Source organism: Pongo pygmaeus, chromosome 15, assembly GCF_028885625.2.
Source record: "Pongo pygmaeus isolate AG05252 chromosome 15, NHGRI_mPonPyg2-v2.0_pri, whole genome shotgun sequence".
In the NCBI taxonomy this organism is placed as follows: Eukaryota; Metazoa; Chordata; class Mammalia; order Primates; family Hominidae; genus Pongo; species Pongo pygmaeus.
The window spans coordinates 20,354,688-20,382,381 of NC_072388.2; the positions used below are offsets into that span (position 1 = coordinate 20,354,688).

At 39.6% G+C, this 27,694-nt stretch overlaps 1 protein-coding gene and 1 gene segment (V, D, J or C); both read left to right on the plus strand.

Annotated features, from left to right (window-relative positions):
• LOC129012897 (T cell receptor alpha chain MC.7.G5-like) overlaps positions 1 to 27,694 on the plus strand; it is a 595,859-nt gene that overhangs the window by 246,083 nt on the left and 322,082 nt on the right. The window lies entirely within an intron of this gene.
• LOC129012902 (T cell receptor alpha variable 36/delta variable 7-like) lies at positions 12,827 to 13,418 on the plus strand. The segment is given in 2 exon segments: positions 12,827 to 12,912; positions 13,066 to 13,418. Coding segments are annotated over 2 exon segments (405 nt in total).

A 27,694-nucleotide genomic window follows, 5' to 3' on the forward strand; every position in this document is an offset into this window, starting at 1 on the left:
GCGGGGTTGGGCAGAATAGAGCCATATTTTTCTTCTTGCAGACAGCCTATAAATGGACATGCAAGTAGGAGAGATATCGCTAAATTCTTTTCCTAGCAAGGAATACAATATTAAGACCCTAGGAAAATAATTGCATTCCTTGGGGGAGGTCTATAAATAGCTGCTCTGGGAGTGTCTGTCCTATGTAGTTGAGCTAAGGACTGAGATACCCCCTGGTCTTCTGCAGTACCTTCAGACTTACTAGGATTGGGAAACCCCAGCCCTGGTAAATTTGAGGTCATACTGGTTCTCTGCTCTTGAACCCTGTTTTCTGTTAAGATGTTTATCAAGACAATATGTGCACCGCTGAACATAGACCCTTATCAGGAGTTTCTGACTTTGCTCTGGTCGTGTTTCCTCAGAAGCATGTGATCTTTGCTCTGCCTTTTGCCCTTTGAAGCATGTGATCTTTGCGACCTACTCCCTGTTCATACACCCCCTCCCCTTTTAAAAACCCTAATAAAAACTTGCTGGTTTTGCGGCTCAGGTGGGCATCACGGACCTACAGATATGTGATGTCACCCCTGGTGGCCCAGCTGTAAAATTCCTCTCTTTGTACTCTTTCTCTTTATTTCTCAGACTGGCTGACACTTAGGGAAAATAGAAAGAACCTACATTGAAATATTGGGGGCGGGTTCCCCTGATACATGGTAATGTAGGATCATTTGAATCATGTTATGATCTTCCTAACATGAATGACTCCTGGCTTTTCCAGTTAACAGGTAGTGGTCCATTATGCTGTGGTTACATTTTCTGCATGTGTGATGATATAAAGAAAGTAACTGGCCAGGCAAGGGGGCTCATGCCTGTAATCCTAGCACTTTTGGAGGCAGAGGCGGGTGGATCACCTGAGGTTGGGAGTTCGAGACCAGCCTGACCAACATGGAGAAATGTCATTTCTACTAAATATACAAAATTAGCCAGGTGTGGTGGTGCATGCCTGTAATCCCAGCTACTTGGGAGGCTGAGGCAGGAGAATCCCTTGAACCTGGGAGGCAGAGGTTGAGATGAGCTGAGATCACACCATTGTACTCCAGCCTGGGCAACAAGAACAAAACACTGTCAAAAAAAAAAAAAAGAAAAGAAAAGAAAGAAAGTTACCAAAAGACTGTCACTTACTTGCCCCATGACCCCTGTTACATAGCCTTTGAACCTCAGTTTCTCATAGAAAAATGAAGAAAATAGTATCTCCCATCCTATTGCTTTTCACTGTATTAAATGTAAATGTATATGGTTCTTTAAATATTATGTATTATGTACATTTATTATAATAACTCTTATGTAAATGACACCTATCTGATAATATAGACAGCATATTATTCTATTAACTGCATATACAGTAAAAATACAGTATAGAAGATTTTAAAATAATCTATTTGTCTATTTTTGTATCAGTGCCATGCTGTTTGGGTTATATAGCCTTGTAGTATAGTTTGGAGTCAGGTAATGTGACACCTCCAGCTTTGTTCTTTTTGCTTAGGATTGCTTTGGCTATTTGGGCTTTTTTTGTCCAACATTAATTTTAGAATTGTTTATTTAAATTCTGTAAAAATGATGCTGGTAATTTGATAGGAATTGCATTGTATCTGTATATTGCTTTGGGTAGTAATTTTAATGATATTGATTCTTCCAATCCATGAGCGTGAGTTTTTTTTATTTGTTGTATCAACTATGATTCCTTTCATCAGTGCTTTGTAGTTCTCCTTGTAGACATCTTTCATCTCGTGGGTTAAATGTAATTCTAAGTATTTTAATATTTGGGTGTGTAGATATCATACGTGGGATTGAGTTCTTGATTTCTTTCTTAGCTTGGTTGTTATTGATGTATAGAAATGCTACTAATTTTTGTATGTTGATTTTGCATACTGGAAGTTTACTGAAGTCATTTATCAAGTCTAGGCATCTTTCAGAAGACTCTTTAGGATTTTCTAGGTATAAGATCATGTCATCAGTGAATAGAGATAATTTTATTTCCTCTTTTTAAATTTGGATGCTTTTATTTCTTTCTCTTGCCTGATTGCTCTGCCTAGGACTTCTGGTACTATGTTGAATAGGAGTGGTGAGAGTGGGCATCCTTGTCTTGTTCCTGTTCTTAGGGGGAATGCTTTCAACTTTTCCTCATTTGGTATGATGTCATGGATGGCTCGTATTTGTCATAGATTTTTTTTTATTATTTTGAGTTATGTTTCTTTGATGCTTAGTTTGTTGAGAGTTTCTATCATAAAAGGATGTTGGATTTTACTGGATGTTTTTTCTGAATCTATTGAGATGATCACATAGTTTTTGTTTTTAATTCTGTTTTCATGGTGAATCACATTTATTGATTTGCATATTTTGAACATAGACCAATGGAACAAAATAAAGAACCCAGAAATAAAACCATATACCTACAATGAACTGATCTTTGACAAAGTCAACAAAAATACACAACGAGGAAAGGACATTTAATTCAATAAACAGTGCTGGGAAAACTGGATAGCCATATACAGAAGGATGAAACTGGATCCATATCTCTCACTATATTCAAAAATTAAGTCCAGATAAGATAAAGACTTACATGGAACATCTGAAACTACAAAAATCCTGGAAGAAAAACTCTTCTGGACATTGGCCTAGACAAAAAATTTATGACAAGATCTCAAAAGCAAATGTAACAGAAGCAAAAATAGACAAGCAGACTTAATTAAGCTAAATAGCTCTACACAGTAAAAGAAATAATCAACAGCGTAAACAGACAATCTACAGGATGAGTGAACATATTTTCAAACTATCAACCAACAAAGGACTAATATCCTGAATCTATAGAAAACTCAGACAACTCAACAAGAAAAAAACAAACAACCCCATTAAAAAATGGGCAAGGGACAGGAACAGACATTTCTCATAAGAAGACATACAAGCAACCAGCAAGCATATGAGAAAATGCTCAACATCACTAATCATCAGAGAAATGTAAATCAAAACCACAATGAAATACCATCCCACACCAGTAAAAATGGCTATTATTAAAAAGTCAAAACACAAACAGATGTTGGCAAGAATATAGAGAAAAGAGAATGCTTATACACTCTTGATGGGAATGTAAATTAGTACAACATCTATGGAAAACAGTATGGAGATTTCTCAAAGGACTACAAATAAAACTACCATTTGACCCAGCACATCACTGCTACCCAAAAGACTACAAATAGAACTGCCACTCAACCCAGCAACATCACTACTACCCAAAGGAAACAAAATTGTTATATCAAAAAGACACCTGCTCTTGTGTATTTATCACAGCACTATTTACAATAGTAAAGTCATGAAATCAACCTAAGTGTCCATCAATGTATGATTGTATAAAGAAAATGTGGTATATATACACCTTGGACTACTACACAGCCATAAAAAAGAATAAAACCATGTCTTTTGCAGCAACATGGATGGAGCTGGAGGCCATTACCCTAAGTGGAATCATTCAGAAACAGAAAATAAAATACCTCATGGTCTCACTTATAACTGGGAGCTAAACAATGGGTACACATGGGCATACAGAGGGAAAAAATAGACAGTGGAGATTCCAAAAGGGAGAATGATGGGAGGGTTGAAAAGTTACTTATTCAGTACAATGTTCACCATTCAGGTAATAGGTACACTAGAAGCCCAGACCTCACCATTATGCAATATATCCATATAACAAACCTGCACAAGAACGCCCTGCATCTTAATGATAATAATAATAAAGATTAAAATTATATGCTTGCTTAGGACACTTACAATGAATGGGGCTTGCAGGACTGGAAGGTGCTCTGTGTAATTCAGCAAATAAGGGTCAGTGAATGTAAAAGCCTAGGACAATATTACACACTGCTGTAGACTTTATAAACACTATATACTTAGGCTACAGTAAATTTATTTAACAATAATTTTATTTTCTCAAGAATAAATTCACCTTACCTTACTGTAGATTTTTTACTGTACAAACTTTTAATTTTTTTTTGTAGTAGCTTGAAACACAAACACATTGTACAGCTATACAAAAGGATTTTCTTTTTTATATCCTTATTCTATAAGCTTTTTTCTATTTCTAATTTTTTCTATTATTTAAACTTATGTACTAAAAACTAAGACACAAACACACATATTAGCCTAGGCCTACACAGAGTCAGGATCATCAATATCGATGTCTTCCACCTGCACATCTTGTCCCACTGGAACGTCTTCAGGGGCAATAACAGGCATCAGCTGTCATCTCCTATGATAGCAATGTCTTTTTCTGGAGTACCTCCTGAAGGGCCTAACTGAGGCTGTTTTACAGTAAAGTTTTTTATAAGTAGAAGGAATATACTCTAAAATAACTATTAGAAGTATAGTATAGTAAATACACAAACAGGTATTACCGTTTATTATTATCATCAAGTACTATGAACTGCACATAATTGTATGTACTATACTTTTATATGATCAGCAGTATAGTAGGTTTGTTTACAATACAACAACACCACCACAAACATGCAAGTAATGCATTTGTGCTACAATTTTACAATGGCTATAATGTCACTAGGTGATAGCAATGTTTCAGCTCCATTATAATCTTATGGAAGCACTGTCATAAATTGATGGAAATATCATTATATGGTGCATGACTGTATAATAAAACCTGTTCCAATTTGGACCATTGGCCAGAGACACCAATAGACACAACGTAATCAAGATGTAGACCCCAATGTCAGCCTTCTAGACACAAATGAAACAACACCCAACTTAGCTCAAGAACACTTTCTAAAAGCAGGAGGCTCCAGTTCCCCAATCTGTGGGAACAAGGAGAACCACAGTAAATGAAGAGGAAAATCGTTATCTCTGAACTTGTCAGAAGAAAAATCCCATCAAGGAATGCTTTTGAGAACTTGAATTCTGGAGAAGCCCACTGGAGACCACAGCCACTACAGAAATATAGAGGCCACTGTTTCCTGACATGCGGTGAGGCCACATCTCCACTCACTTCCTGTCAGTAGGTGTCACTTGAACAAATTTTCTCATGTCCTGGCCAGTCACCTGGAGCCTGGAGGCATGTCTTACTTTGCATACACCTCTGCCAAAATGCGTATCAGACAATTATGTTATAAATTGAATGTCTTAGGTTTACGGAGTAGGTGTTATGGAATGAATATTTGTGTATCCTCCAAAGCGCACTCTCTCTTTCTCTCACACACACACACATACATACCCCAAGGAGAGGCCATGTGATATCTTGATTTTAAACTTCCAGCCTCCAGAACTGTGAGATAACAAATTTCTCTTCATTAAGCCACCCAGTGAGTGGTATATTGTTATGGCAGCCCAAGTAGACTAATACACTAGGTTATTCTGCTCCTGATCCAACTCACTGAGCTAGACCTTCTTTGGTCGCCACATCTCTCCCCAGGGACACTGTATGAAGCCTGGAGCTATGTCAATTTTTCTGTACTCAAAAGTAGTGCCCTCCCTCCTATATTTACTTCTTGTTTGTCTTATTGGAGTTCCTGGTAGGTATCTTCCTTCTCTTTGAACTGTAAATAGAAATAATCCTTCTTTTTGAAGTAGGATTTTCTTTCTGAACAAGATCATTAGAATTATTTCCTACCATTGATCTTCTGGCATGGCAATTTCAATTAAAAAATCATTTGAATAATTATGTTAGAATACACAGCAACTATATTTCTTAGGTTAGTGTAGTTTGCAAACAAAAGATATATATGTTTTCCTAGTAACCGCAGTGTGTGTGTGTGTGTGTGTGTGTGTGTGTGTGTGTTTTAATTTCCCTACAAATCACTGCTAACAGCCAAGGAAAGTTAGGCTATATTCTTGAAGGCCTGGGAGATATAGTCCCCTGTATGTGTATGAAATTTGTTTGAAATCTCATGTACTATATTTAAAATTCATATGTTACTTTCTATTACGTAATATATTCTCATTTGTTTCAACATACAAAAAATACTTTAAATCGATTATTTAAATGTATGTCATATTCATCCCAGAGCTTAATGTTACCCTTCATACATTCATACACTACTACTTGGCTTATTCTTCTTGAGGAGAGAGAAATGTATTGCCAGTATTCTCAATAGGTACACTTTCAAGGCTGAGACAGCAGGGCTCATGAAGAACTGGAATAATATAAACCATTGCTGAGACTGCAACAGCAACCATGATGATCGCAAGGAGGCAACAGATCTAATGGTAATGGAAAAACACACCATTTAGGAATCGGTAAGCCCCTGCAGCTCCCTGTCATCTCTGTGCCTCCCACATGCCATTAAGAGAATACAGAAGGAATGCATTTTTTATGTGAATTAAGGCGTTTTGCTTTCTGTTTATTGTTTTTTTATTTTCCAAAAATACGTTTTTCAATAAAATCTTGCAATGATTAAAAAGAAAAAAAGCAACATAAGATTGTATTTTTATTTGATGGAGAGCAGCAATTCATTTTAGGTAACATGCCACCACATAATAGGAATAGAGAAGGTAAGAAAGGTAAATATATATACAGAAGTAAGTCACGGGCAAACCTAAACAACTAAGAAAAAAATTAGCAATGAAATTAAAAGGAGAAAAATGCCCAGGGAGACAGAAATAGATTTTCCTACTCTCCTACGTCTAAAGAGCACAATGAGATACAAAACACAAACGCCAGTAAATGGCAGAAGCTATTTACATAAATCAGGGTTGAAGCTATGAGGCATAGTTTAGGCACTCAGTCCAGATCCTAGGCATCTGAAACTCCAAGTTGCAGAATGAATTTTAATCTTAAAAACCAAACTTCTTCAAAATTCCATTCGGTAAAAGTGAGGTTTGCTACTATTCAAAGTTTTATTTGCTTCTTAAAGAATAGCCAGAATGTTCCTACCACTGTGTTGATAAGCAAAGGTAACATTGCCTCTATCAGGGGCTTTTTCTCTTTTATTTAAGTCTCTGCCTTTTATGTTAAGGGATTCTTTTTAATGTCTAATGATCCTGGGATGCTCATTCATGCTTAGTAGAATACAAATCTGAGATTCAAGCAAAGAAAAATGGCTCCAGTTCCTGTTTTTAAATACTTCACTTCACTCTCGACTAAGCCTGATAGCCCAGAATGTCATGTTATTTATTCAATATCTTCAGAAAAAAATAGTCTTTTTTCCACAAAAGTGGTTGGAAAGAGTGGACACCTGACTATTCCAGATCAAATGAGAAATCTGACAGTATAACTGCAATTTATTCAAATGTACTCTGTATTTTCTGTATAAAGTCTCCCACCCCTACCCGCTCTCTGATCTTCTGAGGTACCAGGTATCCTACTCACTAAGACTTTTGGTGCACCTGAATTTTTGTTGGCATTTGCCTCTGTGGGCCCTTAAAATTTGTCTTTCTGCAGTTTATTTAAGTCAGTTACCACTTGTTCATTCACCTGCATTTTCCAAAACATCTCACATGCTGTTATCCTTTGCCTGTTCTATGTGTCCTTTGGGGTTCATAATTTTTAAAAACATTTTTACTCTCATTTCACTAGGTACTCAGAAAGGAACAGAGAAGTATGTTTCCAATTCACCATACTCATCAGTCTAGCCTTCACTGATATTTCAGAGCAATTATAAGGTGCCCAGGGGCAGAGTTCCCATCTGTCTTGTTCATGTCTCTATATTTCTCTAATATATAGTGAATACTCATTAAGTGTGTTCATCAAGTGAAATGGAGAAATAGGAAGAAACTGAAAAAGTGGCATGAAAGGACAAAAATTTAGCATTTCACCATACGGGGGCAGTGCCTCTATTCATAGCTAACCTTCAAGGTTAGCTCAAAACCCTGGGAAAACATCTGGTAAGAGATCCGATTGGCTGATATCTGGAACAGAGATTTAAATTTCGTGGTAGTGTTTCTAGTGTCACTCTAAGCCCAAGGGAGTTTCTTGAAGAAAAAAAAAAAAAAAAAAAAAAACATTCAGGAAATAATTCTTTGCTGATAAGGATGCTCCTTGAATGTTTATTAATAATCTTGTGGATGCAGCTGACATGTGAGTCTTGGGAGTTTCTGACTCTTCCGTAGCGAATTCTAAAGGGGAGGAAATTTTGTAAGGACAAGAGGTGAGGCTTTATCGGAGACTATGAAAAGAGGAAAACAGAAGGAAAAAAGCTAGAGAAGGAGGGAGGAAAGGAAAGACACAGATGCAGGGCTGGGAAGTTTGGGGATATAGTGTCCAACACAGCTCTGAAAAAGGTGATCTAAAGATAACCTTAACCACCTTCTTTTCTCTTTCTAAACAGGGGTCAGTGGTCAACAGCTGAATCAGAGTCCTCAGTCTATGTCTATCCAGGAAGGAGAGGATGTCTCCATGAACTGCACTTCTTCAAGCTTATTTAACACCTTGCTATGGTACAAGCAGGACCCTGGGGAAGGTCCTGTCCTCTTGATAGCCTTATATAAGGCTGGTGAATTGACCCCAAATGGCAGACTGACTGCTCAGTTTGGTATAACCAGAAAGGACAGCTTCCTGAATATCTCAGCGTCCATACCTAGTGATGTAGGCACCTACTTCTGTGCCGGGCAACGCAGTGCTCCCCAAGCACCTGCAGCCTGTACTCAAACTTGCAGCTGGAACTCCAGTCTCTATGCTGCTTTCAGCTCTTAGTCCTCTTGGCATGAAATGTGATTATGCACGCCACCTTTGCCCCTGTCATTCCGTTACTACAAACTCTCCTTTATCCAAGGATTTGTCCTCCAAAGATTGTGCTCTTTGCTTGATGAACTTGCCCCTCTCAATTCATTTTTAATGTATGTAATAGATTTTCTTAGTTATTTCTGCCACGATATGAGGAGAATTGATCAATACACAATTACAGTAGAAGATTTTAATAAGTATCTCTTTTAAAATGGATGCTATCAATAAAGTAAAAATAAGAGTCCAGAAATAAATCCATAAATCTATGGCCAATTTATTCCAACAAGACCATTCCATGGGAAAAGAATAGTCTTTTCAACAGGTGCTGGGACCACTGGATAGCCACAGTTGGATCTCTACTTCACACATGTACAAAAGTTAACTCAAATGGATTGAAGACCTAAATGTAAGATCTAGAAGTACAAACGCTTAGATGAAAACCTAGTTGTAAATCTTGGTGACCTTGCACTTTGCAACAATCTCTTATATACAACACCAAAAAAAGCAACCAAAGGAAAAATAGATAAATTGGGCATTATCAAAATTAAAATCTTTGTGCATTAAAATTCACAAAATTGTCCACAAAGGAAAATGAAAAGATAACCCACATAATAGAAGCATATATTTGCAAGTCATATATATCTGATAAGGATCTAATATCAATAATATATTTTTTAAACTCTTACAACTTAACAATAAGACAAATGCCAATTTTAAAACGGTCAAATGATTTAAACCATCATTGCTCCAAAGAAGACACACAGATGGCCAAAAAGCATGAAAAAAAAGAGGCTCAACATTATTATTCATTGGGAAAATGCAAATTAAACCACAATGAGCTGCCACATCACACCCACTAGGATGTTCATAAGTTTTTAAAAAGGAAGAAGAAGAGAAATGGAAAATTCTAAGTGTTGGTAAGGATGTGGGGAAATTGGAATCCTCATCCACTGCTGGTAGGAATGTAAAATAGTACAGACACATTAGAAAATAGTTTGACAGTTTCTCAAATGACTAAACACAGAGTTACCATTTGACCCAGCAATAACAGTCCTAGATATCTACTTAAGAGGTCGAACATGTGATTTATTTCATTGGCCAGAACCACATCATATGGCCAGTACTAATTGCAAGGGAAGTTGAGAAAGGGAGCATTTAATTTGTCTAGCCTCTAAAAAAGAGATGAGCATGAAAGATGTCGATTGCTGATAAGTGTTGGTTTAACTATCCAAAAACATCTGCCACATCATACTAGGTCCTCATTCCGCAGAAGAGACTCTAATGATACATCTTGATATTCTTATTACTGTTATTACCCTAACAGCATGTGCCCAAGGAAGCCGAAGTCTGTTAAGAGCTCTACAGAGCTCTTCAAATGTAGTATTGTTTTTGCTCCAAAAAATATACTGTAGGTTTTCTTCCTTGCAAGTGTCCCGTGGGAAATCAATATCTCTCAAGAGGCATCAGCTGATGTTTCAGAGGAAAGATGGGCCACTGCCCCTGACACTGATATGGGCAGTTCCAGGCAGTTCTTAAAGCTGGTCGCTTTAATGTCTCACAGAGATCATCATGTTCTTAAACGTCAATATGGAATTCACTTCCGTCTCCCTGAGAAGCAGTCCCCTGAAGACCCAGCACAATATTTCCATGGGTCCCACATGCCCATATGACATAACCGTCAAAATCCTAGGAATGTTTTAATTGAGGTAATACTTTTACAGCTATTTATAGGATCTCTAGCACAATTCTTTTCTCAGGAACTTAAAAAATGGGTATTAGCTAACCACGGATAACCATGTTTTCTTCTCCCTTCCCCATTCCCATTCAGCTGTGTGTAGGCAAATCTACCATCCCAACTTTCTCAATGTTGAAGCTATGATTTATTTTACAGCAGGCTTTCTATTTTATTTTATTTTAACTTTTATTTTAGGTTCAGGAGTACATATGCAAGTTTGTTATGTAGGTAACCTGCATGCCACGGGGGTTTGGTGTATGGATTATTTCATCACCCAGGTAATAAGCATAGTACCTGATACGTTTTTCAATACTCAACTTCCTCCCACCTTTCATCCTCAAGAAAGCCTGGGTGTCTGTTGTTCCCTTCTTCGTGTCCATGTGTACCCAATGTTTAGCTCCCACATAGAAGTGAGAACATGTGATATTTGGTTTTCTTTCCCATGTTAATTTGTTTAGAATAATGGCCTTCAGCTCCATCCATGTTGCTGCAAAGGACGTGATCTCATTCTTTCTTATGACTGTGTAGCATTCCATGGTGTATATGTATCACATTTTCTTTATCCAGTCTACCATTGTTGGGCATTTAGGTTGACTCCATGTCTTCGTTAGTGTGAATAGTGCTGCGATGAACATAGGTGTGCATGTGTCTTTATGGTAGAAAAATTTATATTCCTTTAGGTATATACACAATAATGAGATTGCTGGGTCAAATAATAATTCTATAGAAGGCTTTTTAAAGTGTAGGCTAGTATTGAAGGTAAAGATTGCCTTATTCATTTCTGTATGCTCCTCTGTTCCTGGCACAAAGAAGACAGTCAATTAAAAATGTTTACATGAGAGGCCGAGTGCAGTGGCTCACACCTGTAATCCCAGCACTTTGGGAGGCCAAGGCGGGCAGATCATAAGGTCAGGAGTTCAAGATCATCCTGGCCAACATGGTGAAATCCCGTTTCTACTAAAAATACAAAAAAAAAAATTAGCTGGGCGTGCTGATGCGCATCTATAGTCCCAGCTACTTGGGAGACTGAGGCAGGAGAATCACTTGAATCCAGGAGGCAGAGGTTGCAGTGAGCTGAGATCACACCACTGCACTCCAGCTTGGTGACAGAGCAAGACTCTGTCTCAAAAAAAAAAAAAAAAAGTTACATGAATTAAGGGGCAAGATGCTAATTAATTCTCACATCTGTGCCTCTGTGCCACCCAGAAATGCAGAAGGAAGCTTATAAACAAAAAACAGTGGGTTAAATTATCTGACCTTCATGGGGACAGTACAAACTATATCCATAAGCAGTAATAGAACATGGCATTATTTACTTTATTGTGGTGTTGTCACATCATCAGTCTCTTACTCATGTTTCTGGGTTTTGTTTCTTGCTTAAGATCTAGAGAATTAGGCCACTTTATCATTGTCACAAAAAAGTAGTCTTGGAAACCAAGCGATCCATCACTTCATCTCAACTGGGCAATTCAGCTTTTCTGGAATGCAAATATGTTTGTCTTCACCTTGAGATTTGAACTTTCTAATTAGTAATTCTTTTTCTTAGTGATCATAAAGATCAAGCAAGAAATTACTAGTCTTCCTAGACTTGAACACTACCTACATAGATTATATGTATTTTACTAAAACTAGACATTCCTAGACGATGACAAGAAAACTATGTAATAACATTTATGGAATGGAATGCAACCAAAGCTATACTCCAAGTATACTAGCAAAGGCCAAACTATTCTAACAAATATATGCCAAACATTCAGAGGCTTAATGAACAAAGTTTGTCTTTCTTGTGAAAATCTGGAGCAGATATTCCAGGTCAGCAGATGAGTCTGCCTTACATGATCTTTGAGGAACTGAGGTTATTCTCATTTGGGGACTCTGCTATTTCTCAGAGACTTACCATCATATGCAGGGTCATGGCCTGGCTATGCCAGGTTTCAGTTAGCAAGGAGATGAACGAGTGAGTATGGAGCACGCATGACCACTCCCTTAAGAATCCTGGACAAGAAATAATAGAATTACTGACTCCTAGGATTATGGACAGCTTTGGGTAGCCTGTCCTTCAATAGTAAGACAATTTTAGAAGTATCTACCATCATTCATAAAACATGTGGACACTGGTTTTCAGCTATTCTGCACCAGCTCACAAGATGGCGGTGTTCTATTTTGAATGACTTCCATGGGTGATTAAGTGGGAGGGATCTGAATTTAAATAGAACCAAATGACACATTTTTTAATGGTTGACTGAATCACCAAATTGCTATTTCCCTTTTTCTGAGTGTGCATCTGTGTCTGTGTGTATGTATGTGTGTGTGCATGCGCGCGCACACAGGCAGACGCTAGGGGTACAGTGTGATGGTTCAAAAAGAAAAGGAAACGCTTAAAGTAGTGAATCACATTTTGCCCAGGAAAACACACTTGATAACTGCAGGATGATGAAGTGTCCACAGGCTTTACTAGCGATCCTTTGGCTTCTACTGAGCTGTAAGTAGGGTTACTACAAAGGGTCGGGGGCAACCAGGAAACCTGAGGATTGATCCTCAGAACACTAAGAGGGTAAAGTAGACTTCATTCTGACTTATTGTCTGGGAGCCCTGTGATTCCAACGGTGAATAATTATCACATTTTTCTACACAGGGGTGAGCAGTGAAGACAAGGTGGTACAAAGCCCTCTATCTCTGGTTGTCCACGAGGGAGACACTGTAACTCTCAGCTGCAATTATGAAGTGGCTAACTTTCGAAGCCTACTATGGTACAAGCAGGAAAAGAAAGCTCCCACATTTCTATTTATGCTAACTTCAAGTGGAATTGAAAAGAAGTCAGGAAGACTAAGTAGCATATTAGATAAGAAAGAACTTTTCAGCATCCTGAACATCACAGCCACCCAGACCAGAGACTCAGCCATCTACCTTTGTGCTGTGGAGGCACAGTGCTCCCTAGTCACCTGCAGCCTGTACTCAAATTCTACAGCTGAGGCTCTGCAACTGTAAGATGGGGAACTTGCTATATTGAGCAAGCCCTCAAAAATAAACTATATGGAAAAGCAGTTATTGGTCAAAATCCTTGTGCCCATGTTGACAATTACTTTTGCAGTTTACTGAGTCCTAACTCAGAGTCATATCACTGCATTCACTACCTTCTCTGTGAGTTTTCTATGGGATTCGGCATAGCTAATATTTCTAGAGGGTCACTCAGAATACTAACTCCATTGCCACACCATTATGCTCTGTGGTAGAAAGCAAGCCCTTTTATCAGGATTGTACAGGCAACTGATATGTGCACTACACATTAGGGAATCTGCCTAACAGCTATGGATGTTTTAGCTTCTTTCCCAGGACAGACACATTTATAGGTAAAGTTCTGCCTATAACATTTTTTTCTGGACCTACTAGTAAAGAACAAAGGGTAGGAATAAGCAGGTAGGATTACCTGATTAAAACAAAAGGTTTTCATTCTCAATTGCATTATTCTTACTTACTATCTTCATTTTAGGATTGTTGCCTATCCTAGGTACTTCACTAAAGTGGTGATAGAATTTTTCAAGCTATTACACATTAATTTGTATGCTTAGAACCTTAAGCAGCCTACTAAAAGAAAGGAGTTAGCTGAAGTAAGTTATGTGAAGCTAACATAAACTTAGCCTCCTTATATTGTAATACACTCTTTCAATGAATTATGTAATCATATATATGGTATTTACAAAGAGCTTGCAATGGAAGCTACCGTTTATTGAAAGCAAGTATTATGTACCTTGTATTTTGCAAATATCATCTCATTGAATTCTCAAAATCACTCTGATAAATCATCAATATTACTTTCTGTTAACATATTAGGAAATGAAGACTCAGAAAGATTAAGCCCCCTTCCCCACCTCCTACTCCAAACAAATAACTATAACAGAATCTGAAATCAGGTCTATCTGACTCCAAACTATACTTTGTCTATTACATGCCCCAATGTTAAACATCACTGAGGAAAAAATTTACCCACAGTGTGACCACAATTACGTATAAAAAATGTACACAAAATATGAAAATAATATGTGTTTAACATGTAAATAAAATAACATTTACAATAATATGTGAATAAAATAACTCCAGAAGTTTCCAACAGTATTAGTTATCTTTGAATACTGGACTTAATACTGTTCATTGTTTTACTCCTTTATAATATTCTTTATTTTTCAAATTATCTACTATGAACTCAATACTATTATTATTTCAGAAAGAAAAATATACATTTTAAAATACCAAAATCCAAGTAGGCTGAACTGCATTATATGATTATTATCTGACACTCACAGTAGCTTAATTACAGTGAGGAATAGACATGACTATACATAGCCAAATGATACAGCATTAAAACCAGATTTTTGATTGCTAGCTCTTCAAATTACCGTAGACTAGTGCTCTCTTCAATTGGGAATGTTTTAAAATTACAAGAAGACCTATTTCTCCTGACAATTTGTTTGAATAACTGTCCTATGAGTAGAATGCTTTAATATCCCATCACTGTGTAGGAGAGGACAGGCAGTAAAGGCCACCTGTGCTTGTGAGTTCATTAGACAATTCATTGCAAATTGAGCATGGTTTAGGTTTCACTGTCTGGGAAATGGGGAGGTAGCCTGAGAAAAGGGCAGGTAAACATTCAAAGAGGAGGGGAAGAAATGGTATAAAAATTAATAGAATGCATCCTGCCATTTTTAGCCTGCACAGACTTCTGTCCATTTTCCTTTCTCCTCCTTTCTATCTACATCAAAACCCAGAAATCACACAGTGGATATAAGAGGAAACTCTGACAGTCATTTATTTAAGACTAAAAAATAGAGTGGGAAACCCTATGTAAGATGCCCGGTGTGTCTGGCTCTGCGATTTGAAGAGTTTATGATTTAGAAGCCAGAGATTTAGCTGTCTTTGAGGGGAATGTGCGGATGGAAGGGGGAAAGTTTCTTTTTTCACTCTTTATTGTTTCCTATCCTAATGAGAACCAAACAATTTACATCTCAAAAGATCAACCTTTCACCAAAATAACATGTATTCTAATTCTAAGACTAAATATGCATTTGTTATAAAAGAAAAAACAAATTTAAAAAAATCTATAAACTCAACCTACAGACATTACCACTATTAACTATTTAGCATTTTGCTTTCCATTTCACCTGTATCAATGAACATGAAAAAATAAGTCTGTAGAGATGTGGGGAATTCAACTCATTTCAAACAAAAAGTGTTTCTCAAAGTCACTGCAAAAATAGGTGTTTCTGTTCCTTAAAAAAAATCTACATGGTTAAGATCCTCCCACTTTTGACCTGTCAGTTGTGATAAAAAGCTTCCAGAAAACTCATCTCAGTGACTTGATTATGAAATGCTACCAGTTTGAAGCAGTCACTGAATAACATAAGGTCATAAATCAGGAATCCAGAAGAAACAATGAATAGCAATTTTATCTTCACTTCACTTCTAGCACTGGCTTTCCAAGGTAACAGCCCTATCCTGTACCCAGAGTGGCCCTTCTGGAGAAGGTGGCTGGTTTGACCTATGACTGATGAGTGTTTCACATTGCAGGGTCTGGGAGAGCAGACTGGATCAAGCCCCAGGAGACAGAAGTATCTGGAACAGAAGGGAAGACTGTGAACCTACTTTGTAACTATGGTGCATCATCGGGGAGCTATCTTGATCTCTACTGGTTTCGACAGTATCCGAGCCAGGCACCAGAATACATTCTCTACAGAGGGTGGGGATATTCTGGAAAAGGAGATGCCAATTTTGCCATAGGAAAGTTTTATTCAAAGAGTACAGCGAATGCGATAAATTTGTACATCAGAAATCTGGTTCCTGCAGACACTGCCTTATATTACTGTGTGCTGAGACGCACAAAAAGAACACTTCCTAGGGGTGTCATACAAAAACGCAGTGCACAGGAGGAAGTAGAGCATTTGTTGTAATAACCACATTGATTTTTTTTTTTTTTTTTTTTTTGCAAAGACATCATTGTAAGTGGAAGACACTGGATCAGGAGAATTCTGCTTTAATAATAGCTATATATAGTAACTTGTAGGCAAATAGTTTGAGCTTTTAGAGTTTCCATTTCCTGAAATTAGATAGCAATTCTAATTTGTAAGCTTTTATGAGACATGGTTTTAGGTTTTAACACTTGGATTAAGTGCCTAGCATGTCCTACACGCTCAGCAAATGGTAGCTATCTTTTCTTGCTCTCCCTCTCTTTCTCTCTAACTACTTTGACCTCAAAGGACCCTTCTCTCACTATCTGAGAATCTTCTATATACTCCTACTGGTAAAATAACAATAATAATAATAATAACCCTAAAAACATACATGCAAGACCTAGATAGAGAAGGCTTCTTTGCCCAGGGATCATTGGTCATTGTGCCAGGCTTTTAAAAGGGTGTGCTCAGCAAATCCAACAATTAGAGGACAAAAAGACCCCAAGACACTAGCTCCTGAGTTCATAGACCAGGGCAGTTGGGCATTTATCATGATCTGAACAAGAACAGGAGAGAGTTCCTCACAAGACTAAAGAGAAGAGAAGACATTTAGCATTAGGTGGGTGGTGGGAGAGAAGAGAGAAATTCTTCGGAAGACTACAGCCATGCTCTGGTGTCAGATCTGACCTCCCTAGATGGAGAAGAGAGGCCAAGTGAGCCAGTGGGTCCTCAGCCCACCTGGTAGAGGAGGAGGGCACCTGCCACTTCCTGTACTGGTTCAAGCCACACTCCTAACAGAATCCTATCATTTAATCTGGATCTGAGCAAAGCCTAGCATCTTTGTTTGGACTGGTGATAGATGAAAGGTAAAAGAGGAAGGAAGATTTAATTTAGAGCCTTATTCAATAGTCTGCAGAAGCACTAGCACCTTACTGCTTGCAGGCCAGAAACCTCAAGGTCTAGCAGTTCACAGTGAAGCCTGCACCACACTGTCTGCTGAGTAACTGCCCCAGTCACTAGGAGGGCTTGGAAATCAGACAGCAAATGAGACCTTAAACAATATGTATTAGGCCATTCTTGCACTGTTATAAAGAAATACCTGAGACTGTAATTTATAAAGAAAAGAGGTTTAATTGGCTCATGGTTCTGCAGGCTTTACAGAAAGCATGGTGCTGGCATCTGGTTGGCTTCTCAGAAGGCCCCAGGAAGCTTATAATCATGGTGGAAGGCAAAGGGGGAGCAGGCATGTCACATGGCCAGAGCAGGAGCAAATGAGAGAGAGTGAGGGGAAAGATGCAACACACTTTATTTAAACCAGATCTTGTGAGAACTCACTCACTAAAGCAAAGACAGGACCAAGCCATAAGGGATCCCACTTCCATGATACAAACACCTACCCCCAGGCCCCACCTCTAGCACTGAGGAATACAATTCAACATGATTTGGGTGGGGACAAATATCCAAACTATATCATTCCACTCTTGATCCCTCCTAAGTCTCATCTCCTTCAAACATTGCAAAACACAATCATACCTTCCCAATAGTCCTCCAACGTCTTAGCAAATTCCAGAATTAACTCAAAAGTCCCAAGTCTCATCTGAGACAAGTCAAGCCTTTTCCACCTATGAGTCAGTCTGTAAAGTCAAAAACAAGTTATTTACTCCCAAGATACAATGTGAGTATACACATTGGGTGAACATTCCCATTTCAAAAGGGAGAAATTGGCCAAAAGAAGGGGCTACAGGTCCCATACATGTTTGAAACCCAGCAAGGCAGCCATTAAATCTTAAAGCTCCAAAATAATCTCCTTTGACTCCATGTCTCACATCCAGGACACACTGGTTCAAGAGGTGGGCTCCCAAGGCCTTCCTTGGGCAACTCCACCTCTGTGGCTTTGCAGGGTGCCACCCCCACAGCTTCTCTCATAGGTTGTTAAGTGTCTGGCTTTTCCAGACACAGGGTGCAAGCTGCCAGTGGATGTACTATTCTGGGATCTAGAAGATGGTGACCCGTTTCCCACAGCTCTACTAGGCAGTGCTTCAGTGAGGATTCTGTGTGGGGCCTCTAACTCCTATTTCCCCTCCACACTGCCCTAGTAGAGGTTATTTGTGGGGGCTCTGCACCTGCAGCAGTCTTCTGCCTTGGCACCCAGGCTTTCTCATACATCCTTTGAATCTAGTTGGAGGCTGCCAAGCCTCTTTCACTCTTGCATTGTGTGTGCCTGCAGGCTTAACACCACATGGAAGCTGCCCAGAGTTATGGCTTGCACCCTCCAAAGTGGCAGCCTGAGATGTACCTGGGCCCCTTTGAGTCATAGCCAGAGTGGCCAGGATGTGGGGAGCAGTGTCTTGAGGCTGTGCAGGGCAGCAGAGTCCTGGACCTGGCCCCTGAAACCATTCTCTCCTCCTAGGCCTCAAGGCCTGTGATGGGAGGGGCTGCTGCAAACATCTCTGAAATGCCTTTGAAGCCTTTTCCCCATTGTCTTGGCTATTAGCATCCGGCTCTCTTAGTTATGCAAATATCTCTGGCAAGCAGTTGCTTTGAGGCTTGCTTGAATTCCTTTCCTGAAAAATCTTTTTCTTTCTCTGCAACATGGCTAGGCTACAAATTTTCCAAACTTTTATACTCTGCTTTTTAAAATATAAGTTCTAGCTTTAAGTCATTTCTTTGCTACTGCATCTGAGCACAGGTTATTAGAAGCAGCCAGGTCACCTCTTGAATGCTTCACTGCTTAGAAATTGCTTCCACCAGATACCCTAAATTATCACTCTGAAGTTCAAACTTCCACAAATCCTTAGGGCAGGGGCACAATGCAGCCAAGTTTGTTGCTAAGGAATAGAATGGGTGACATTCGCTCCAATTGCCAATAAGTTCTTCATTTCCATCTGAAATTTCATCAGCCTGGCCTTCATTGCCCATATCACTATCAGCATTTTGGTCACAATCATTTAACCAGTCTCTAAGAGGTTCCAAATTTTCACTCATCTTCCTGTCTTCTGAGCCCTCCAAATTTCTCAAACTTCTGCCTGTTACCTGGTTCCAAAGCTGCTTCCACATTTTCAGGTATCTTTATAGTAATGCCCCACTTCTCAGTACCAATTTGCTTTATTAGGCCTTTCATGCACCACTTTTTCAGGTATAAAAAAATACCTGAAACTGGGTAATTTATAAAGAAAAAAGGTTTAATTGGCTCATGGCTCTGCAGGCTTTACAGGAAGCATGGTGCTGGCATCTGGGGAGGCCTAAGGAAGCTTTCAATCATGACATAAGGAAAAGGGGAGCAGGCATGTCACATGGCCAGAGCAGACACAAGACAGAGAGAGTTAGGGGGAGGAGCCACACACTTTTAAATGACCAGATCTTGTGAGAACTCACTCACTATTGCAAAGACAGCACCAAGTCATGAGGGATCTGCCCTCATGATCCAAATATTTCCCCCCAGGCCCCACCTCCACCATTGGGGATTATAATTCAACATAAGATGTGGGTTGGGACAAATATACAAATAATATCACAATAATTTCTTTTATAAAAAAGTGAAAGATACTTTTATTAGAGAATAATTTTCAAAGATCTGTTTAAAACTAACTTTTAAAAACAATGAACTATGGGAAACATTCACAAATTCATAAAATAAAATAAGTAACCTTTTCCATTTTCAGTTTGTGCAAAGTTATTTTCACACCCTGTTGGTAGCAACACAATATATTGGTACAATCTTTTACATAGTGAATTACTTGGAAAGGGATTTTGAGATTCATTAAACAGTTCATGCCTTTGAACTGTTTGAAACTGAATGAACACCTTTAATCCATTTCTCAGAATTTATATTAAAGATTGATTTTAAGTAGAAAAAACCCTCTAGGCAAGAAAATAGTAAAAATTTCTCAATCAGTTAGAAGAATTTGGATGGCAACTTGACTTTACAACCATTTAATGAGTTAATAACACTTAAAACATAGTAATGCTCTTGACATACAGTTAGATAAAACATAGAGTCCATATAATAACCATATGCTCACACTAATATCGAATGAATGAAGCACATAGATAAAAACCAGAAGTTTTGATGCAAAACTGAAAGTATGAAATTATTTAGTGTATGTACTTGCAATATTTTAATTTTTATTTTTTCATGGAATAACTATGAACTTGTGTCTACAATAAATAACATTTTAAAAATTCTCTTGACTCCAAATGTTGTAGCTAGTGGAAAAACAAACAAACAAACAAGGATCTCAAACCCAGCTCTGTGCTCTTGGCTGTTTCTCCTTTCTTCGACTCCGGAGCATCAATTTTCTGGTTCCCTTCCCTTAGCTAAGTCCTCTCCTTCGTTATTCCCCAAGGCCTGCTGACAGAAACTCCACTGAAATATTATTTGTGTCTCAAACCTATCTTTGATATGGGCAAATAAGGAAAAAACTATTTTCAGTTCTTTTCTCTTTTCTCTGCAGTAGACTCAGTAACTAGAAGATTGAGCTGATTGTACCAAAAATTAAGAATTCTTCATTGACATCACATAAGAAAACCATCTCTGGTTTTCCAAGAAGGAAGACTAGGTAAGGCTATATACCTTGTCATTTTTTTTAAGTTAGAACATGAAAGATAAAGCTTAAGTCTTATCTGCTCATGTTTTCATCTGTTCTGTTTTCCCAGAGGTAAATGTTGCTCTGGGTTTGTGAAAGGAAATTAAATCTTGAGACCCCAAACTCATTGAGCCAAAGGGAAAAGTTAAGCTGGGAACTGGGTCATGCAAACCTGCCTCGCCCTTTCAGTTCCTACATAAGATGGCTACAAGATGAAAAGCTACATGACTCCACCATATTTTGCCCACAAGGAAATTCCTAGTGAGCTGCAAGATCTTTACCCTATGGTGTCTCTGTTAAAATTTCACCTTGGAAGGCTGGGCATGGTGGCTCATGCCTGTAATCCCAGCACTTTGGTAGGCCAAGATGCGTGGATCATGAGGTCAGGAGATTGAGATCATCCTGGCTAACATGGTGAAACCCCATCTCTACTGAAAATACAAAAAATTAGCCAGGCATGTGGTGGGCACCTGTAGTCCCAGCTACTCTGGGGCTGAGGCAGGAGAATGGTGTGAACCTGGGAGGCGGAGCTTGCAGTGAGCCAAGATGGCACCACTGCCCTCCAGCCTGGGCAACAGAGCGAGACTCCATCTCAAAAAAAACAAAAAACAAAAAAAAATTTCACCTTGGCAATGTAAACTGATAGCTTATCCTTACAGGTGAAGCCAACCCCTGTCCACCAGACCTAAATACATATCTGATTGTTCCCCTGCCCGTTTTGCCTATGTTATCTTGTGTAAAAATGCAAATTCCCTGCATTTTTCCTCTGCCCCATTTGTCTATGTCACCTTATGCAAAAAAAAAAAAAAATGCAGATTCACTAAGCCAGACAAAGGCATGAATAACTATTTTTCCCTACCCTTCTCTTACCTAAAAATTGTATACTCCTCAATATCCCACCCTTTCCCCTTTAAATCTGGAGCCCTCAAAATCATCTTCGGAGAAAGTCATAGACGTGTCTCCTGGGAGCACATCCTTAACTTTGGCAAACAAACCTAAAATGATTGAGACTTGTCTCACCATTTTTCTCAGTTGACAGGTTTATAATTTACATTTTAAACTCTTTATCATTATTACTATGCACATATAAATGTACATGCTCATGGGAAATATAAACTATGATTTTATGGCATTTTTAACTAAATGTTACACATGATATGTTTTTCTCCACAATTTCCTTTCATTTTACTCAACAAAATAGACTTGAAGACTAGCCAGGTTGATAGCTAGAAATCATCTCATTTCTTTTTAATTCCTCTAAAGTAAATCATTCTATCAATATGCTATATTTAATAATACTCATAGTAACAATACTATTTCTCCACAAAGTAGACAACTAAGGTTCAGAAAGATTAATTTGCCAAGGTCACATAACTAGTAAGTGGCAGAATGAAAGACAAATCAAATCTTCTGACTTTAGAAAGTTCTTCTGTCTTTCTCGTTTCCAACATGTTTAGTGGCAAGAGAAAGGTTTTCTTCACAGAAACCTAATATCCTAGGCAAATTTGTATATAGGACTTCTCTTGCAAATTACCTCTCACTTGGCTCTGTTCTTATGGCTATTAGGCAATAAATAATAATAATAAAAATAAAAATAACAAAAACTTCTCTCTCCCATATTTTGAAAATTTTTCAGTGCAACATGATGGTCAATGTTGTTCATTTTTTCCCTCATTTCTTTGTCTCCAACCAAAGAAGAACATCTCTATTTTAAATACTCAACAGTGGGGAATCAAAGTGTTCGGGATACAAACCCAGGCATTTGAGCTGGCAATGGCTACTCTCTTTGGGTCCCCTCCCTTTGTATGGGAGCTCTGTTTTCACTCTACTTCACTCTATTAAATCTCGCAACTGCACTCTTCTGGTCCATGCTTGTTATGGCTTGAGCTGAGCTTTCGTTTGCCATCCACCACTGCTGTTTGCCACCACCGCAGACCCACTGCTGACTTCCATCCCTCCAGATCTGGCAGGGTGTCTGCTGTGCTCCTGATCCAGTGAGGTGCCCATTGCCACTCCCAATTGGGCTAAAGGCTTGCCATTGTTCCTGCATGGCTAAGTGTCTGGGTTCATCCTAATCGAGCTGAACAGTAGTCACTGGGTTCCACGGTTCTCTTCCATGACCCATGGCTTCTAATAGAGCTATAACACCCACCACATGGCCCAAGATTCCATTCCTTGGAATCTGTGAGGCCAAGAACCCCAGGTCAGAGAACACGAGGCTTGCCACCATCTTGGAAGTGGGCTGCCACCATCTTGGGAGCTCTGGAAGCAAGGACCCCTGGTAACATTTTGGCAACCATGAAGGGACCTCCAAAGCAGTGAGTAATATTGGACCACTTTCACTCACTATTCTGTCCTATCCTTCCTTAGAATTGGAGGAAAATACTGGGCACCTGTCGGCCAGTTAAAAATGGTTAGCATGGCCACTGGACTTAAGATTAAGGCGTGACGCTATCTGGGGAGGAGCTTTCTAACAACCCCCAACCCTTCTGGGTTGGGGACATTGGTCTGCCTGGAGCCAGCTTCCACTTTCAACTTTCTTGGGGAAGCCGAGGGCTGACTAGAGGCAGAAAGCTGTCGTTCAGAACTCCCAGCAGTAGCCGGTTGAGATCATGGTGCAGCCAGAAGTCTCTACTCAACAGTCACCCATACCTCCTGGGTCCTGACCATGACTTTCTTGAAAGTGTAGCCCCAAAATTCTCCTTACCTCTGAATCTACTTCCTCTGATCCCTGCCTCCTAGGTACTAATGGTTCAGACTTTCATTTCCTCTAGCAAGTTGTATCTCCAAAGGGATCTAAGGAAGCTCTACACTGTGTCCTTAGGCACTTAGGCTATAACCCAGGGAGTCTTATCCCTGGTGTCCCTCCCAATTTAGGTATACAGCTCTTGACATGGGCAGTTATGTGGGACCCATTCCCCACCACCCTTGCCAGGGCCCCAAGTTTGTAATGGCTAAGAGAGAGAGACAGAGAGAAGACATACACACAGAAAGAGAGAGAGAGATGGAGAGAGAGAGAGAGAGAGATGGAGAGAGACAGACAGAGAGAGAGAGAGAGAGAGACAGAGAGAGAAACAAACAGGGAGTCAAAGAGAAAAAGAAAGAAAAAGATATAAATAGAAAAAAAAAGTGTGCCCTGTTCCTTTAAAAGCCATGGTAAATTTAAAATCTGTAATTGATAATTGAAGGTCTTGTCCATGACCCTATAACACTCCAATACTTTTTTATTTACACTTTGTTGTCAGTGTAAATAAGGGCTTAGCCTGAAAGCACTGAGGCCACTGACAACCCGTAGCTTTCCTATCAAAAATCTTTAACCCAGTAACCTGCAGATGGGCCAAATGCATTCAGTCAGTACCGGCAACTACTTTGCTAAAAGCAGAAAAGTAACTTTTAGAGGAAACCTCATTGTGAGCACACGTCACCAGTTCGGAATTATTCTAAGTCAAAAAAGCAAAAAGGTAGCTTACTAACTCAAAAATCTTAAAGTATGGGGCTATTCTGTTAGAAAAGGGTAATATAACTCCAACCACTGATAATTCCCTTAACCTAGCAGATTTCCTAACAGGGGATTTAAACCTTAATTACCATACAAAGGTCCGACCAGACCTAGGAAGAACTCCCTTCAGGACAGGACGATAGATGGTTCCTCCCAAGTGATTGAGGAAAAAACTACAATGGGTATTCAGTAATTGATAAGGAGACTCTTGTGGAAGCAGAGTTAGAAAAATTGCCCAATAGTTGATCTCCTCAAACGTGCGAGCTGTTTGCACTCAGCCAAGCCTTAAAGTACTTACAGAATCAAAAGACTATCTCAATCCTGACTCAAAAGGTTACCTACACCCTCTCTGAAATGAATTTGTGTAAGAACTGTTGTTTATGGGAATGCATCTTGATGGGGCAGCTGGGTTGTTTTGAAATACTCAGGAAACCAGCCCAGCTCTAGGACTCACCCCTAAGCACAAAGGCAATGTTGGGCATGCTGGTAAAGGACCACTAGAATCCAGCAGCCCGGACCCCTTTCTTTGTGGTCAAGAAAGGTGGGAAAACAGGTGCCAGACTGCTACATTGGTGAGCATAACTAATCCGATAAGTAGAGGTCCATGGGTGGTTACGCACCCTGGAAAGGAACTCACCTCTCAGCACAAAGGCAATTTTGGGCACGCTAGAAAAGGACCACTAGAATCCAGCAGCCCAGGCCCCTTTCTTTGTGGTCAAGAAAGGTGGGAAAAGGGGTGCAGGACTGCTACATCATTGAGCATAATTAATCCGATAAGCAGAGGTCCATGGGTGGTTACGCACCCTGGAAAGGAATAAGCATTAGGACTATAGAGGACATTCTAGGACTAATGGTCATCGGAAAATGACTAGGTGTGCTGGCATCCCTATGTTCTTTTTTCAGATGGGAAATGTTCCCCCAAGGCAAAAATGCCCCTAAGATGTATTCTGGAGAATTGGGATCAATTTGACTGTCAGATGCTAAGAAAGAAATGACTTATATTCTTCTGTAGTACCACCTGGCCATGATATCTTCTTCAAGGGGGAGAAACCTGGCCTCCTGAGGGAAGTATAAATTATAACACCATCTTATAGCTAGACCTCTTTGGTAGAAAAGAAGGCAAATGGAGTGAAGTGCCATATGTACAAACTTTCTTTTCATTAAGAGAGAACTCACCATTATGTAAAAAGTGTGATTTATGCCCTACAGGAAGCCCTCAGAGTCTACCTCCCTACCCCAGCATCTCCCTGACTCCTTCTCCAACTAATAAGGAACCCCCTTCAACCCAAATGGTCCAAAAGGAGATAGACAAAGGGGTAAACAATGAACCAAAGAATGCCAATATTCCCCGATTATGCCCGCTCCAAGCAGTGGGAGAATTCGGCCCAGCCAGAGTGCATGTACCTTTTTCTCTCTCAGATTTAAAGCAAATTAAAATAGACCTAGGTAAATTCTCAGATAACCCTGATGGCTATATTGATGTTTTACAAGGGTTAGGACAATCCTTTGATCTGACATGGAGAGATATAATGTTACTGCTAAATCAGACACTAACCCCAAATGAAAAAAGTGCCGCCATAACGGCAGCCTGAGAGTTTGGCAATCTCTGGTGTCTCAGTCAGGTCAATGATAGGATGACAACAGATGAAAGAGAATGATTCCCCACAGCCCAGGAGGCAGTTCTAAGTGTAGACCCTCACTGGGACACAGAATCAGAACTTGGAGATTGGTGCCACAGACATTTGCTAACTTGCGTGCTAGAAGGACTAAGGAAAACTAGGAAGAAGCCTATGAATTATTCAATGATGTCCACTATAACACAGGGAAAGGAAGAAAATCCTACTGCCTTTCTGGAGAGACTAAGGGAGGCATTGAGGATGCACACCTCCCTGTCACCTGACTCTATTAAAGGCCAACTAATCTTAAAGGATAAGTTTATCACTCAGTCAGCTGCAGACATTAGGAAAAAACTTCAAAAGTACACCTTAGGCCCAGAGCAAAAGTTAGAAACACTATTGAACTTGGCAACCTCGGTTTTTTATAATAGAGATCAGGAGGAGCAGGTGGAATGGGACAAACAGGATAAAAAAAAAAGAAGGTGACTGCTTTAGTCATGGCCCTCAGGCAAGTGGACTTTGGAGGCTCTAGAAAAGGGAAGAGCTGGGCAAATTGAATGCCTAATAGGGCTTGCTTCCAGTGTGGTCTACAAGGACACTTTAAAAAAGACTGTCCAAGTAAAAACAACCTGCCCACTCATCAAGGGAATCACTGGAAGGCCCACTGCCCCAGGAGATGAAGGTCCTCTGAGTCAGAAGCCACTAACCAGATAATCCAGCAGCAGGACTGAGGGTGCCCAGGGCAAGTGCCAGCCCATGCCATCACCCTCACAGAGCCCTGGGTATACTTGACCATTGAGGGCCAGGAGGTTAACTGTCTCTTGGACACTGGTGTGGCCTTCTCAGTCTTACTCTCCTGCCCTGGACAACCGTCCTCCAGATCTGTCACTATCCGAGGGGTCCTAGGACAGCCAGTCACTAGATACTTCTCCCGGCCACTAAGTTGTGTCTGGGGAACTTTACTCTTTTCACATGCTTTTCTAGTTATGCCTGAAAGCCCCACTCCCTTGTTAGGGAGAGACATTCTAGCAAAAGCATGGGCCATTATACACCTGAACATAGGAGAGGAACACCCGTTTGTTGTCCCCTGCTTGAGACAGGAATTAATCCTGAAATCTAAGCAACAGAAGGACAATATAGACAAGCAAAGAATGCCCATCCTGTTCAAGTTAAATTAAAGGATTCCACCTCCTTTCCCTACCAAAGGCAGTACCCCCTTAGACCCGAGGCCCAACAAGGACTCTGAAAAATTGTTAAGGACCTAAAAGCCTAAGGCCTAGTAAAACCATGCAATAGCCCCTGCAATACTCCAACTTTAGGAGTACAGAAACCCAATGGACAGTGGAGCTTAGTGCAAGATCTCAGGATTATCATTGAGGCTGTTGTTCCTCTATACCCAGCTGTACCTAACCCTTATATTCTGCTTTCCCAAATACCAGAGGAAGCAGAGTGGTTTACAGTCCTGGACCTTAAGGATGACTTTTTCTGCATCCCTGTACTTCCTGACTCTCAATTCTTGTTTGCTTTTGAAGATCTTTCAAACCCAACGTCTCAACTCACCTGGACTGTTTTACGCCAAGGGTTCAGGGATAGCCTCCATCTATTTGGCCAGGCATTAGCC